The sequence below is a fragment of the Pituophis catenifer genome, unplaced genomic scaffold, assembly GCF_029215685.1.
Source record: "Pituophis catenifer annectens isolate HBS135680 unplaced genomic scaffold, rPitCat1.0.hap2 SCAF_8, whole genome shotgun sequence".
NCBI lineage: Eukaryota > Metazoa > Chordata > Lepidosauria > Squamata > Colubridae > Pituophis > Pituophis catenifer.
This window is the reverse complement of record NW_027256888.1, coordinates 24555559-24571614: the sequence shown is the minus strand read 5'-3', so window position 1 is coordinate 24571614 and position 16056 is coordinate 24555559. Positions and strand designations below refer to the sequence as shown.

Genomic DNA, 16056 nt, shown 5'->3' with positions numbered 1-16056 from the left:
GCATAGAAGATTTTAAGATGAAATTTTTAAAAGAAAAGAAAAAGACCCAATTGAAAATTGATATTTGAATAGACTAAATTTGAAAAATAAACATTGAGACTTGGTTCAAAATTGAACAACTTTAAAATTTGAATTAGACTTTTAAAGAAAAGAAGATAAAGAAGAATTATTACTTTTAAAACACAGAAGGAGAGAATTGGGCTGGAATGTTATATAATTGAAACAAAATGGTGATTTGCATGACTAAAGGAAATTATGGATTGTAGAGGGACACCTTCTGGTCTAAAAAGAAACATTGTAACTGGCTTCTTGTTTGGGAACATTGTGAATACTTCAGATAACAATTGGGATTTTGGAGATGGAGCTGTTTTTTCTTTGTCTGCAGATGATTTGACTTTGTTGAAAAAAAAGGGAAAGTATGATGGAACTCTTATAATTGGACTAATTGGCGCAGGAACAAAAGAAGTTAAATGGCGCAGGAACAAAAGAAGAAAATTGATGTGATTTGTTTGAAATAGAAGTAAGAAAAAGAACTAAATTGATATATGGAGAATTAAATTGTGAACATTGAAACTGAAATGGAATTATGTTACAGACAAGGAAATGAGGAATGATATACACACGGCTGGAAAAAAGAAGATAGAAACAATGTGATTAAAAATAAAGCAATGTATAGATGGACAGTAATAATAAAAAGGAGGTTTTTATAGATTAATAAAAATGAATATGAATATGAGAAGAATTTGATATAATATGTAAAAAACTGAAATAAAGAAAAAAGTAAGCATATGAGAGGAATAGAATATATTAACAGAAATTTACTAATTTATATAAGGAAGGGTTTGAAGTAAGAACTAAGCCTCAATGTTAAATTGTTATAAAGATAATCATGATAATGTGATTGAATATTAACAAGTAATGTATTGATGGATGGTAAAATTAAAAAGGGTGATTGTGCTGGGATAAGCAGCAAACTAAGATGATTATGCTGGGATAGACAGCAAAACATAGAGAATTATACTGGATTTAACAGTTAAATATAAAGAAAATTATGCTGGGTTTGACAGCAAAAATGATGATTATACTAGGAATAATAGTAAAACCTAAGAAGAATATGCTGTGATTAACATCCAAAAGAGGATGAGTAAGAGGAAGATTATATACTGGGATAAACTTTTAGAAATAAAGATGACCATGCTGGAATTTATTTTTTATTTTATTTTATTTCAAATTTATATACCACACCTTCTCCCGAGGGACTCAGGGAGGCTCAGCCCTCCAGAGATCATCTACCAATGCAACTAATGCCATTTCCGTGCTGTGCCCAGGCCTGAAACCCGACTGGAACAGATCTAGATAAGACGTTTCCTCCAGAAATTGCGGAAACTGTCGCACGACCACACTCTCAACAACCTTCGCCACGAAGCGAAGGTTGGAGACAGGACGGTAGCTGGCCAATACTGCCGGGTCCAGGGGGGGCTTCTTGAGGAGAGGCCTCACCACCGCCTCTTTCAAGGCAGTGGGGAAGTGGCCCTCACTCAACGAAGTGTTAATAATTCCCTGGAGCCAGCCTCGTGTAACCTCCCGGGAAGCCAGTACTAACCAGGGTCCAATAAACATGTGGCCACACTGAGTCTCCCCAAGATTCTATCCACGTCATCCGGAGTCACAGAGTCAAACTCTTCCCAGATAACATTCTCAAGATTGTTCCTCGTCACCCTGCCTGAAACTACCCAGTCAGAGTCCAAATCCCCCCGGATCTGAGCGATTTTGTCATACAGATATTGTCCGAAATCCTCAGCCCTGCCTTCCAGGAGGTCCTCCCACACTCCCGAATGGAGCAGGGAGTGGGTCACCCTGAACAGGGCGGCCGGACGATTCTCTGATGGTGCAATAAGAGCAGAAAAGTAATTAAATTTTGCTGCTTTTATCACCACTAGGTAGGTCTTAATATGCGACTTTACCAGTGTTCGGTCAGATTCAGTGAGACTGGCCCTCCAACTGCTCTCCAGGCGTCTTTTCTGGTGCTTCATCTCCCTCAGCTCCTCAGTAAAACAAGGAGCCACAAGGGATCGGCACCGGGTCAGAGGCTGCAGAGGCATGACTCGATCCAAGGCCCCACCAGCCGCCCAATCCCAGGCAGCCACCAGGTCCTCGGTCGAGTCATGTGCCAGATCCTCAGGAAGTGGCCCAAGCTCCATCTGGAACCTATCAGGATCCATCAGGCACCTGGGGCGGACCCATCTTATTGGCTCCGCCTCCCTGCGGCGGGGCGTAGCGATTCGAAGGTCTAGACGAAGGAGCGAGTGATCTGACCATGACAAGGATTCCATATCTATATCCCCTATAACAAGACCACTCAACCACTGGCCAGAGACAAAAATCAAGTCCAGAGTGTGATCCCCCCTGTGGGTGGGGCCATGAACTAGCTGGGTCAGGTCCATGGCCGTCATGGAAGCCATGAACTCCCGAGCCATCTCGGACGTTTCACCAATGGACGGCAAGTTGAAATCACCCATGACCATAAGCCTGGGTGTATCAACTGCCACCGTGGCTATCACGTCGAGGAGCTCGGGCAGGGCCGTTGCTACATGGCAGGGAGCCAGGTACGCAAGCAACAAGCCCATCTGAACCCCATGACTCCATCTCACAAAGAGGGATTCACATCTGGCAATCTGTGGCACAGTGGTCTCCCTCGGACCAAGACCTTCGTTAATAATAACCGCCACCCCCCCCTTCCCCTGGGCCCTTGGCTGATGGAATGCTCTGAAGCCTGGTGGGCACATCTCAACCAGGGGGACCTCTCCCTCCGGGCCCAACCAGGTCTCCGTAATACCCGCCAGGTCCGCTCCCCCCTCCTGTATAAGATCATGGATGAGGGGGGCATTATTTACCACGGACCTGGTGTTGCACAGCATCAGCCGAAGGTCCAGATCCTGAGTATCTGAGCCATCTAGTATCTGAGTGGAGCCTTGGGGACCGGGGCGCGCAATAGCTCTCAAACAGCGAGTGCGCTCCCCCAACACATGATGTGGTGGTCTGCTCCCGCCATATCTGCCCCTCCCATCCACTGTGCTAATGGCACAACCCTCATTGGTATAGCCCTCCATCCCCTCCCCAATCCCTCGTCCAGCACCCTCCAAACCGTTACCCCGTGCTGGGCTCAGCTCTGACCTTAGTGGATTTCCCCCCCATCCCCTTTGGTCGTCCTCCCAGTTCCCCTTAAAAGATTGTTAAAAAAACCCCTCCCTGAACCTTTTAAAATCTTATTAAAAAACTTTCCCAAAAAACCCCACAAACCCTTCCTCGCGCCATGCCATCTCTCAGGATTCCAAAATCCATCATCGAGATAGGTCCTCGATAAAGTGGAGGGCCAAACCTGCAAGAGGGGGGAATCTCGCAGGGCAAGGAGTTCAGACACTGAATACATCAAATCGTTAGGGGTGAGAAAAGTCCATGGTCGGGAGACCACCATGATGTTATAATACGGGGGAAAAAGTTCCAGTCCATGGCACAGACAACCGGACTCCATTGTCCTCTCATAGCAGTGGAGAGGGAGATATATGCCATTAATTGATACTAATAATGAAATGATTATGTTGTGATTAAAAGGGTTAAGCTGAGATAAATAGTAAAATGAAGATGATAAATGCTAACAATTAAAATACTGCATAAATATTTTGTTGATTTATGTCTTTAAGATATATCCATCCATGTTAAAAGGAAAAGAAATTGAAATGATACTGAATTAAGGATTTTAAGATTAGTGTAATGGGTTTAAGAATTTTTTCTTCTTTCAGATAGAATTTATGGCAATAATGTTAGAGAAAATTAAGTTGTGTTATTTGAAAACTAAGATTTGTGGTGAAATAATAGAAGGTAATTGATTTGTGTAAAATGATATAAGTTAGGGATTTTTTTTATTTTTTTCTTTTTTTTATGGTAATTAGCGAGGATTCGGGAAAAGCTTTTGTTAAAGAGGAATTAGTAATTGTACCTACTTATGACTGGATCAATGGCTCATTCTGAAAAGATTTTTGTATGTTTATGTGCTTTTTAAAAAAAATGTTCAAAAAAAAGGCATGTTTCTGGTTTTCTGCTCATAGGTTGTTCTATTATTTTCTCTAGCCATTCTTTAATTTTAGCCCAGAACTTCTTTGAAGCTGGACATGTCCACCAAAGGTGGTAGTATGTTCCGTAGCTCTTGTTACATTTCCAACACACTGGAGATTTACTTGGAAACATCTTTGCAAGTCTAGCCGGGGGTAGATGCCATCTATGAAACATCTTCAACTGGTTTTCCTTGTATGCTGTGGACATTGTTAGTTTTGTATTTATTTCCCACATTTTTTCCCATTTCTCCAATTCTATTGTGTGGTTAAAGTTTTTTGCCCATTTAATCATTGTATCCTTAACTATTTCTTCTTCCATTTTATATTGCAGCAAAAATTTGTATATTCTACTGATTAATTTCTCCTTCATCCCTTGTGTAATTTTGTCCAATTCATTTTGTTCAGTGTGTATTGCATTTAATTTTGTGTCTTCTTTATATTTTGACCGAATTTGCGTATATGTCCACCAATCAATTTCGCTATTTAGATCTTGTTCCAATTCCTGTTTTGTTTTCAGATTTCCTTGTTCTTTTAATATATTTCTATATCTTATTATTTTGTCCCACTCAGTTAAATTTGGATGTTTTAATGTTTCTGTAGGTGAAATCCAAATTGGTATTTTTGTATAATTTTTTAATCTTTGATCCAAATTTGTAGCAATGCATTCCTTAGTATGTGTCTTCTAAAGTAGCCATGTATTTTATATTTTTCGTCCCAAAGGAATGCATGCCATCCCACTTGCAAGTTGTGCCCTTCAATCACTAATGTTCTTTTGTCCCTTAACTCCATCCATTCTTTCAGCCAGGTTATACAAGATGCTTGGTAATATATTTCTCATTCTGGGAGTACTACTACTCCTCTATCTTTTGTGTCTTGCAATGTTTTTAATCTAATTCTCGGTCTTTTTACAATCTGCACATTTTCATTGCTTGTTTCTACTCTGCACAACTCTCTTCTAAGCCTTAACTTTTTGACAACAGCCAATATGTTGCTTTTCTTACTTTTAACCAGTAACTTCCAGCTGTTTGCAGCTATATCTATTCTTAAAAGAGATCCACATAAAATACATTTCTCCCATAGTCCTACAAAAAGGAATTCATAGGAGCATAGGTGGGAAGAGACCCTGGAAGTGTTCTAATACAATTCTGTCCTTAACTTTGACAGCATTCACATTTCTGCTGCAGGAAAAACTATCTATTGCTGACATAGTCAATTGTAGACATTTTTGATAATAACTTAAATGTTTTTTTTCTACCAGCATTTATGATTATCATTTTTTATCATCAGTACTATGAATTCATCATTTTCTCACCATTAGCACTGTAATATAATAAACATTGACTGATTTGAACCTTAGGTGAAGAGAACACAAAATCATCATGATTTCTGAAGCTTTTTTGTCACAAAACATAATCTTGCTGAACTTCAGCATCATCAGGATGTCTAGCAGTGGTAATTTCTTCATGTACCAGTATTACAGGAGGAATATGTCATGATCCATCCACCAATCTCCATTCTCCTTTCATTATTTTTCCTTGATTTTTTCAAGTCCAGGAGAAGGTCAATACTGCACATTCTGAAATAATTCAAAGGCGGTGTTTGTGTAGAGAAAAAGGCTCCTTTGTTCTATTTCCTGACTTGCTGCAAATGTTAAAGACTCTGAGTCATACATTCTTAGCCAAGTTCCGCTAGTATTCTGACCTTCTCTCCATTTTATTTTTCTCTGTGTGACACTCAGCATTTCAAATATGTCTAGACTCTTCAAAAGATTTTCTTGCACTGAAAAAATACCACTGAATCACTTGCTTTTTAAGTTAGAAAATATGTTTTTCATTGTTCCAATTGTTTGTATTTAAATTCAGCATAAGATGTATGCTAACATACTTTAGTATACCACACCCATGTTGAACTACCTTTGCTTCTGAAAGCTAGTTTCTGTAGTCAAATAAGACCAAGTAATAAGCCTTCTAGATTCTGGATTTTACCATATTTATGTTTTGAAGATCCTCTACAATCTCTCCCTCTTGGGCTGTCTGTGTTTGGAAGACAGACTGATATAACTCCCTGCTCTGCAGGGAGACTGGCCAACCATTGAAAGGTTCTCTCTGTCTATGAAACAGACTAGCCATAGAAATACTGTACTCTAACCCAGTGGTAGGATATAGATAATTTAACAACTGGTTCTTTGCCCTAATGACCATTTTAAGTATAAAAAAATGATATACCAAAAGGGTTAGCGCAAGGGAGTCAAACTTGCAGCCTGCAGGCTGGATGCGTCATGCACTGGCCATGCCCATCTCCAATTTAGTGAAGGGGGGAAAAGTCATGATACATCATGTGACGATGTGACGACACAAGTTTGACACCCCCGGGTTAGGGTTAGGGCCTGAATATTTTTTGATCACCCTAGAACTTTGAAACAGATTCCTGTATGTGGCTCAGTTGGCTTCCTTTCTCGCTGAGTTCCAGGTACAAAGTTTTTCTTTTGTTTTGCTTTTCAAAATTTGTCACTGCTTTGTGAGTTTCTTCTATTTTCCTGGCTGGTTATTTGGGCTACATTTGATATGATGATACTCTGCACACTTTTTTTTTTTATTGGAGCTGAAGTAGTAGAGCTCCCAGATTAAATTCATTAATTTGGACCCTGTAATGAAATCAAAATATGTCTGCAAGTGTTGCTAACTAGGCCAGAAGTGCATTTTGCCAATGCTGGAACAGCTGCACTGGTTTCACCTGACTAATTTCTCTAACATAGAGATAGACAACCTGCTTTACTCCAGGTGCTTTGGATTACAATTCTCAGAATCCATGACATTGCTCACATTGGCTGGAGTTAATGGGATTTGTAGTACAAAATATGAGGAGGTGCAATATACTTTATGTGCACTGCACAAATCACACTACCTTTCTTGCATTGCTTGAGTGGACAAATAATTCAAAGCCATCTCCATGTTTACAAAACCAATTCCTGAAAAGGAATTAGGAACCCATAGGATTGTATAGAAAACATCCTGATTGGCAGAAGCTATTGATCCCTCAACCCATATGAGAGGAATTGCAATCAGAGATGAAATGAAGACAATCAGAAATATACAAACTGAGTCCTAGATGAAAGATTGGATTCAGAATTAATTTGTTGCTTTTAAGGATACTGTCTTATTAGTTCTCTTATGTCAGAGGAATTTTAAAATGCTTCACTGACAGGTCTATAATTCTCAATTATTTGAGTAAAGGTCAACTTTTCTCCTCTGCCTTGGATTTGGACTCTACTTTTCTGATAGAATTCTGGAGTCACAAGAGGCAGGAGCTCTTTCCCAGAGAGCAAAAAGACAGTGGAGCTTGGAATGTCAGATGGGCAGGAACTCTCCTTAGCAATTCACAGGGTCTATTTATAGTTATTTATAGTTATTGCAGATAATTGCTTTAGTCTGGTAAGATATTTGTTTGTTTGTAAGTGAATAACAATAAAGGACTCAGGAGTAATTCCACATGTCATTCTTAGTTCTTTGGGCCAGACATTTTTTCATCCATTGTTCAGTCAGACAATCTTCATTTAGCAGTTGAAGGAGTTCATCCAGGGGTGGGATTCAAAAATTTTAGCAACCGGTTCTCTGCCTGGTTGCTGGGTCGGCGTGGCCATGGTGGGTGTGGCCAACTCAGCCTCCTGCACCATGGTGAGAGGGCATTTTTGCCCTCCCCAGGCTCTGGACGTTTTCCTCAAGCCTCTGGGAGGGCAGAGGCTCCAGAGGCTAGAAATGGGCCCATTTCTGAACTTCCGGAACTTCCAAGAGGCCAATTTTCACCCTCCCAGAGCCTCCGCGTGGGCCCTGCACTTACCTGGCATCCAAAACGGGCCACAGGGAAACTCCTGGGAGGGGAGGGCCAGCCAGTCCTTGCAACTACTGGTTTGGCAAACCAGATGCAAAATTAGCATCCGGTTCACCCAAACTGGTCCGAACCACCTGAATCCCACCCGAGTTCATCCTCAAAGCACTTATAGTACTGGCTTGTAAGGCCATCTGGGTCTGGGGCTTTACCTGATTTCATTTTTTAATGGCTTTTGATATCTCAAGAGCAGTTATCAGGTCACTCATAAGTTGTCTCTGGATTTGTGATAGTTTAGGCAGCTATTGTCTTAAAATATATTCATCTGTTTTTGACATATCTAACTCCTGTCTTCTATACAAATTTGAATAGAAGTTATGAAAGGACTTCTCAATGAGTTCATTATCTGCTGCCTTCACAATTTTTTTTCAATCATTATCTTTTCCCTTTTCTTTCTTAATTTGTATGCCAACCATCTCCCTGGTGTCAGGGTTTCAAGTAATGCACCCATAGAAAGCAGAACTCTGAGTCAGGCAAATTCCTCAAAGAACAATTTATTGGATACATCATATTGGCACAACTGGTGAAAGACGACTCTGAAAGTTCCTGCAGCTTTCACCTAATAAAAAGTAAAAGTTTCCCCTTTCCCTCAAGTCACTGGTCACACTGTCCAATCAAGGTCCTGGCCAGTTGCTTGGTTACTTCACTCCTCCCCTGGCCAGCCACCTGTCAGAATGTTCTTGGTTCCCACAGGAAAAATTTCTTGTTTTGGCTACAAAACCCCATCTCACTTCTCCTTTGGTTGGGGAACTGGGGCAAGCATTTGGTCGCTTGGTGGCCTTGTTGGCCATAGCAAAAGCATTTGATGGGCTGCCTGAAGGTTCCCCTTGGTTGCTGTTCAGCTTGGCGGGGGTTGGACAATGGCCGGAACGACTCCTGGTCTACTTTTTCAAGGAAGGGCACAACTCAGAGCTGCTTCACACATGTGTCTGCTGAGGAATCCCTGACTACATCCATGAGTAGTACCAATGACCCAGAGGGGGCCGCCTGAAGAAGAACCCCACATGACACCTTGGGGAGATTGGATTGGACACTCAACCTGGGTCCTTGGGGAGAGGGATTTGGGGATGCTTTCAATATGTAATTTTTATGCCTATTGCCTCAGACTTTGCTTTTCTTTCACTGCATTCAGTTCATACTCAGTAAAAGTACCTTTCTCTACAAACATGGAGTTGGGGTTTTTCTTTCTTGAATTTTGAATGGAGGCACATCTGACAGGGCCATAGTTGTTGATGTGAGCCCACACCTGGTTCAGGAAGAACGCCAGCTTATCCAGGTCCCTGTCAAAGGTGGCTTTAATCTGTGGCAAATGGGCCAGGCGGTGAGGTTGAGGAGCAGGCGCAAGAACCGGCAGTGGTGGTGGCAGTACAGGAGTCCACTGCACTTGGATCCAACCATGACCGGGGTAGTATGCCCATCTGGGAGGTGCCTGCAATCCCAGCTGGTGGTGTGGATGGCCAGGTGGGCTCCCTCCCTGCATTGCCTTGGCAAACTTCACTACAGCCCAGGGCTGGACTGCACTGATGAGGCTGCCAGAGGGCTGGCAGCTTGAGCCATGGGAGTGGAGGGGAGGGAGGCAATCTCAAGGTTGGCTGGCTCAGGATCACCCTGGTCCACTTGACCCTGCTCCACTTGACCTGCTCCAGGCTCTCAAGGCTCAACCTGTCAAACCATTCCAGCAGGCCTTCTAAGGTTTGGCTACAGACTGCTGTTCGATACCTCCAGTCTCCAGATGTGTCCAACTCTAGAGGTCCCTTCACCATCCATTGGTGCATGGTGGTCATTGATTCCCATGTTAAAGTCATAGAGAGGTCTCTCACCAGCCCATAAATCGAGCTCCGGCATCTGAAATCCTCCTCCACCTTGTACAGGTCCCCGGTGGTTGGCCATTCTGTGCTGACCTTCAGCCAAGTTGCCATTTGAAAGGTGTTTTCAGCCACTGCTTCCACCACCCACTGGCTTTCAGTGGGGTCTGCAAGGTGTCCAGGGGGGGCAGCACCAGTGCCTTTGACTTCCTCCCCTTGCTTTTACATCTCTACAATCTACCCTGAGTCTTTGCTGCTCCTTTGATAGATTGGGTGAGCAGCCGTGGTTCAGGATTCCAGAGAGCAGCTCCAATTAGAGCTGAAAGCAGAGTTGGCTTGATATCAGCATTCCAAGTAATGCACCCATAGAAAGCAGAACTCTGAGTCAGGCAAATTCTTCAAAGAACAATTTATTGGATACATCGTATTGGCATAACTGGTGAAAGCTGACTCTGAAAGTTCCTGTGGCTTTCACTTAATTAAAAAATAAACATTTCTCCTTTCTCCCAATCATTGGTCATGCTGCCCAATCAAGGTGCTGGCCAGTTGCTTGGTTACTTCACTCCTCCCCGGCCAGCCACCTGTTGGAATGTCCTTGGTTCTCACAAGAAACTTTTCTTGTCTTGGCTACAAAATCCCATCTAACTATTTCTCCCTTCCCTGCCCCTTCTGCTTTGCGGCAACCCTGAAACCTCCAAGACGGCCTCAGCCAGGCTCACTTCAAGGTTGACACCTAGTTTTTGTCTTTGTTTTGCATAGTTCAATTTTTATTTCTAGTACCATAAAAATAGACAGTTGTTGCTGTAACAGCTTAATTTGATGTAAAGTTTTAAGATTCATATGTGTCTTTTGCAATTCAATTTCTTTCCGTCTGAAATTATCCAGTATCCTTTGTGTCCTTTCCTGGGATTTTTTTTCTTCTCTAAATGCTTGTACTGTATAAAATAGCCCCTCATGGCCACTTTTCTAATATCCCATACAGTCATTAAACTTGTCCCTTTACCTAGATTATTATCAAAGTACTCACATAGTTTCTTTTTACAGTCTCTTACAATCCTTTCCTTTTGCAAAATAGATTCATTTAGTTTCCATCTAAAGCTCATCTTAAAACCTCTTAAAACCAAAAGCACAGGATTATGATCAGAAAAAGATTTGGGTAAAATATCCATTTTTGAAATTTTATTTGCAAGATTTTTAGATGTCCATATCATGTCAATCCTTGAAAAAGATTTATGTCTTTCTGAGAAAAAGGTATATTCTCTGGCATCACCATTTTTATATCTCTATGAATCTAATAATACTAGATTATTCATCATCTCAAAAAAAAAATTTGGTAATTGTGAGGGTTTAATCCCCTTAGTGAATGTTCTATCTAGCTCTGGTGTTGTCATTCCATTTCAATCCCCAAACATAAGCCAGTTTTCATACAAAAAGTACTGATCCACTAAATTCAAAAAATTGCTTTTATCATCATTTGGCCTATACATGCCAACCACTATTGATTTTATTCTATTAAGTTCAGCTTCCACTACTACAAAGCTACCATATTCATCTGCTATAAGTAGCTTAGATTTAAATTGAGGTTTTATATATAGAATAACTCCATTAATCTTTTTTACACCCGCAGATATAAATTCCTTCCCTAGTCGTTAATTTATCAAATATTTCTTATCTTGTTCCTTTATGTGTGTTACTTGAAAACAAGCTATGTCAACATTAATTTTCCTCAGGTATTGAAATATTTTTTACTCTTAGATGGGGCATTTGCCCCATTAATATTCCATGTAATGGACTTAATCTCTATCTTTAGACAAAGTAATAGGTACTTTTAGGTACTACAGCGATCCCCCACTAGCTTCTTTTCTATATCTATTTCTTCAACTGGCTCTATAATTAATTTGTGTCTAATCAAAAAATCCTTGGCTTTTTTTTATAGAGTTCAGTCTAAATCTTTGCTCTTGGTAAATAACACTCCTTCCAGTTTGTCCCAATGGAATAAAATTTTTCTCTGCTTCAAAATGTCAGTAAGGAAAGCATAAGCATGAGTTTTCCTTTTTCTCAAAATTCTAACCAGAATTTCCTTCAAAACTATTATATCCATATTCTCCATTGTCAGTTTATGTTTAAAATGGCAATCCAAAACATGATCTCTTGTTATTCTTCTTGAAAAATGGACTATCACATCCTTGGTAACTTTCTTTTGGCGGCAAACCTGGAGTTTACTCTATAAGTCTTATATAAATCTATATCAATATTTCTTCCTCTTTTTTAGTTAGCTGAGCCAAAGTCTTCACCATCCTTAGTGTAATACCTTCTGATTGTTCAGGAATTCCTCAAAATCTTAATTGGAATTCTTTAATCTGAGCTTTCAAACTTGTTATCCCATCCAGTTCAGCTTCACATAAAGAACTTGTCTTTTCCAATTTGTGTTCCATAATATCCACTCTACCTTTCACCTATTTCATATCTCCCTTTATACATTGGATTTCCTCCTGGAGTTCCCTTGCTAAAGCATTGAACTTTGATTCAAGCTTTGTTCCAATGGATTGGATCAACTCATGTGTCTTAGCTGTATATTCATCAATAAAAGGCCTTAGGAATTCTATATCTCTGGATAATCTTTCAAGTCTCTCTGTCTTCTTATGGGTGGCCATGGGTAGAGCACTACTGAAATTTTTAGATTTAAAATTTTGAAATTTAAATTTTAAAGTTAAAAGTTTTAGAGTTATAGGTTTGTAGCATAGACTCCACTGGGTTTAATAATACTAGTGAAATGATAGAAGGAATTAGAAGTAGTATAGTCTTTTAGCTTCCTCTTTTGGTTAAAGAAAAAAAAATCCAAAAAACTTAAGTTCAGCCTTTTATTTGAACCCCACACCACTCATCCAATCAAAAGCAGTTAAAATAGAAACTGTTTAACCCCCTCCTCATAGCAAGCATTAATCTCCATTCAGACCAGTCTTATTTTAAACTCGAGAATAAAGTTCTGTACTGTAGAGTTGTCTAATAGTATAAAATCCTCTGGAAAATTTAAGTCAAAAATTTCAAAAATAGTTTTAGAAATAGTTTCCACAATACTTTAGGTTCTAGTGGTTTCCATCTTCTTTATATTGGCTTAGATAGTCCAGCTCCTCCCTCCTCTCCATCTTAAAGTCACAAAGCCTCAACAATGACGATAGTTCCACAAAATAGGAAATGGCAAGCTGCAACTAGAGAAAGACTGTTTCAGTATGAAAGGTAAATATGCAGAAAAAACTAATGCCTAAGAAGCAGTGGCACCCTTTATTGTCCATTGAAAGTGGTGATTCTTCCACAGTGAACTTGCTTGGTTGACCCTGGCTGCGGTGGTCCTAAGATAAGCAGGTAAGACATCCCCCCCCAAAAAAGAAAATAAGACTGCTCTTTTTTTGGGGAAACATGGTATATAGAGCAGAGTTATCAATCACCTGAAATTGAGGCTAGTTTAGCAAATCATTTATGGGTAATGGACCTCTTTACATGAAGTTCAACAGAACATTTGATTTAAACATTGAGGTTGTTATGTCTAGGCATGATTTCTGCTGTCTGCTGTAAAGCAACTTTGTTGTCAAGTCTTCCAAACATCAGTTCTTAAGCACAGTAAGTTTGGTTTCTGGAACATAGAGATATTTCACTATCCTTGTATGAAGTCTGACACTCTCAAACTGCCAGATTAAACAGATTTCAAGAGACAAGAATTGGGTATGTCTGGTGAAAAGAAGGACTAGGGGTGACATGATAGCAGCATTCCAATATTTAAGGGGCTGTCACAAAAAAGAGGGGGTCAGTCTATTCTCCAAAGCACCTAAAGGCAGGACACGAAGCAATGAATGGAAACTAATCAAGGAGAGAACCAACATAGAATTAAGGAGAAATTTCCTAAGGGTGAGAACAATTAATCACTGGAATAGCTTGCTTTCAGAAGTTGGAAATTTTAAAGAGATTTGACAGTCCGACATATGAAATGATTATAGGGTCTACTGTTTGAGCAAGGAGTTGGACTAGAAAACCTCCAAGGCAACTTCCAACTCTGTTATTCTCTTACTTTGGTCTCAATATGCCACCAATACTGGTACTTCTAATAAAGGCCTCTGAGATGCAAGAAAATGCCCAGGATAATGATACCAGGATGTTGGTGGATTTTGACATTTTTTAGAGAGACACAGACTTCATTTATCATGTAATTTTGATTGATTTGGTTCTTGTGAACATGAAGAAGATATGTGATACCAAATAAAGATGTTTAATAAGTTGCTGACAAATTCTATGTTTGCATCCTGACATATTCCAAAAGTGAAGCATTTTTGAAATAAAATCTGAGAGGTCAAATGATGATGGTGACGATGAAGATGACATTGGGGATCAGAAGAATGGGTCCTTCAATTACATGTCTTTGACACAGCCATTTGGTACCATTGTGATTTAACAACAATGAAGCTATATTGCAGCCATTCTTTAAACTCCATGTTTGTCTCTCTGTGCAGAAATAAAGATTGTCTCAGAGTATGGAAACTATTTGAACAGGCTTTTCTCTACAAGGACCCATGCAGCATGACCAAAGAAGATTACCAGCCTCTAATGGACCTGGCAAGATATTCCATACCATGCAACAAGGTGTATTGTGCCAGTAGATTTCCAGAAAAAGGATTACATCTGGGGTTCCCAGTTTGCTATGGCTTCAAAAAAATACATTAAATTGTTTTGTTTTTCAAGGACTAATTAAAAGAAGGAACTGTCCATATTCACAAGTGTCTGATAAATGTGAAAGTACTTTATCAGAGTGATTGTGATGTGCAGTTAAAGTTCAACTGGTTTTTATATCCATATGAAACTTTGATCTTCCCATTGCAGTCATCATCTTGCCCATATCCCATGGACTCCTCTGTAAGTGATTGAAATATGTGTCCTAGCATTAGATCATCAGCTTCTATAGAAGACCAGTGATTTTCAACTCAGGCAGCAAAATATCCTGAATGTACTCCTAAGAAGTATTTACAGGAATATTTGCAATCTCTGGCTAAATGCAGTATATGTGCAATTGTTAGGAAAATGTCAAGGTTCTGACTGACAAACCCAACCAAGTCAGCACTCCGAGACAATCAGACTTCACAAAGAACTGTTTTATTGAGTACATCATTTTGGCACGCATGAAAGCAAAACCAACTCTAACTATTTCCCGTGATTTTTGTATAACTAAGAAATAGATCTCCCTCCCTCCTTGTCACAGGTCACATTGTCCAATCAGGTATCCCAGCATCTCCTTCTAGTCTTTGGCCAGCACCTGTTGAGATGGTTCCCATAGGATGATGAGATGTTATTGTCTGGTCTGACATTCCAAACCTCTCCCTCTCCCCATACTGTGTGGCAAGCTGAGAAACAAAAAGATGGCTATGGCAGCATGAATCCATTTTGAAATTGATAGTTGGACCCATCTAGAAAGTGAGAAGCACCTGGAAAACATTAAGCACACATACATTAATGGAGTTCAGGGATTCCCTAAGTCCCTAGGGAGGGTCTTTGGATTTCTGAATGTATTTCTTGTGAAACTTCTTTATTAATCTGTCTGCCATATTCTGTGCTTTTATCTGTCTAGCTTCTGACATTGGGTATCCCTTGCAATGGACTAAGTACTGAGGTTTCCCTTGTACAACCTAGAATCCAGGACCCTTTTAGTGTTTCTCCCCTTCTACTACCATTGGACCTGGAGCTATTGTTGCTACTAGCTTTAGATCTGAACCTACCACTGGCTAAAGCAGACTGCAGTGGAACATCGGATACTTTAACTGGGTTTATGATTTTCACTATGGGGAAAGGTTCTATAAACTTTGGACCCAGCTTTTGGCAGGGCAATTTCAGTTTCAGATACTTGGTGGATAAATACACTTTCTCTCCTATGTGAAATGGTCTATGTGACCATCTCTTATCTACCATGTTTCCCTGAATATACGACATGTCCCGAAAATAAGGCCAAGCCTGATTTTTGGGGTGGGCGTAAATATACTCTCTCCCCTGAAAATAAGCCCTAGTGAAGGGATGGGTGTGGCCAGCATAGGAGATAGCCCTTCCCTTCTCCCATCATCTCAGGGCTTCTCGGCCCCTTAATGGGATCAGCTGAGGTGGTCTGGCTGCCATTCAAGAAACAGCTGATTCACGGGTGCTGCTCAGGCTCCCGCCTCCAGCAAGAACAGCCGCTTTTACTGCCAATTGTGGTTGCAAAAGAAGCGGAGGCCAAGCAA

General features: G+C 40.3%; 1 protein-coding gene across 1 annotated transcript in view; it reads left to right on the top strand.

Annotated features, from left to right (window-relative positions):
* The window catches only part of LOC139320468 (ADP-ribosyl cyclase/cyclic ADP-ribose hydrolase 1-like), a 72407-nt gene that overhangs the window by 15348 nt on the left and 41003 nt on the right, over positions 1-16056 (top strand). The window contains exon 2 of the mRNA XM_070948809.1: positions 14305-14434. Coding sequence (XP_070804910.1) covers positions 14305-14434 — 130 coding nt within the window. The remainder of the gene's footprint in view (positions 1-14304; positions 14435-16056) is intronic.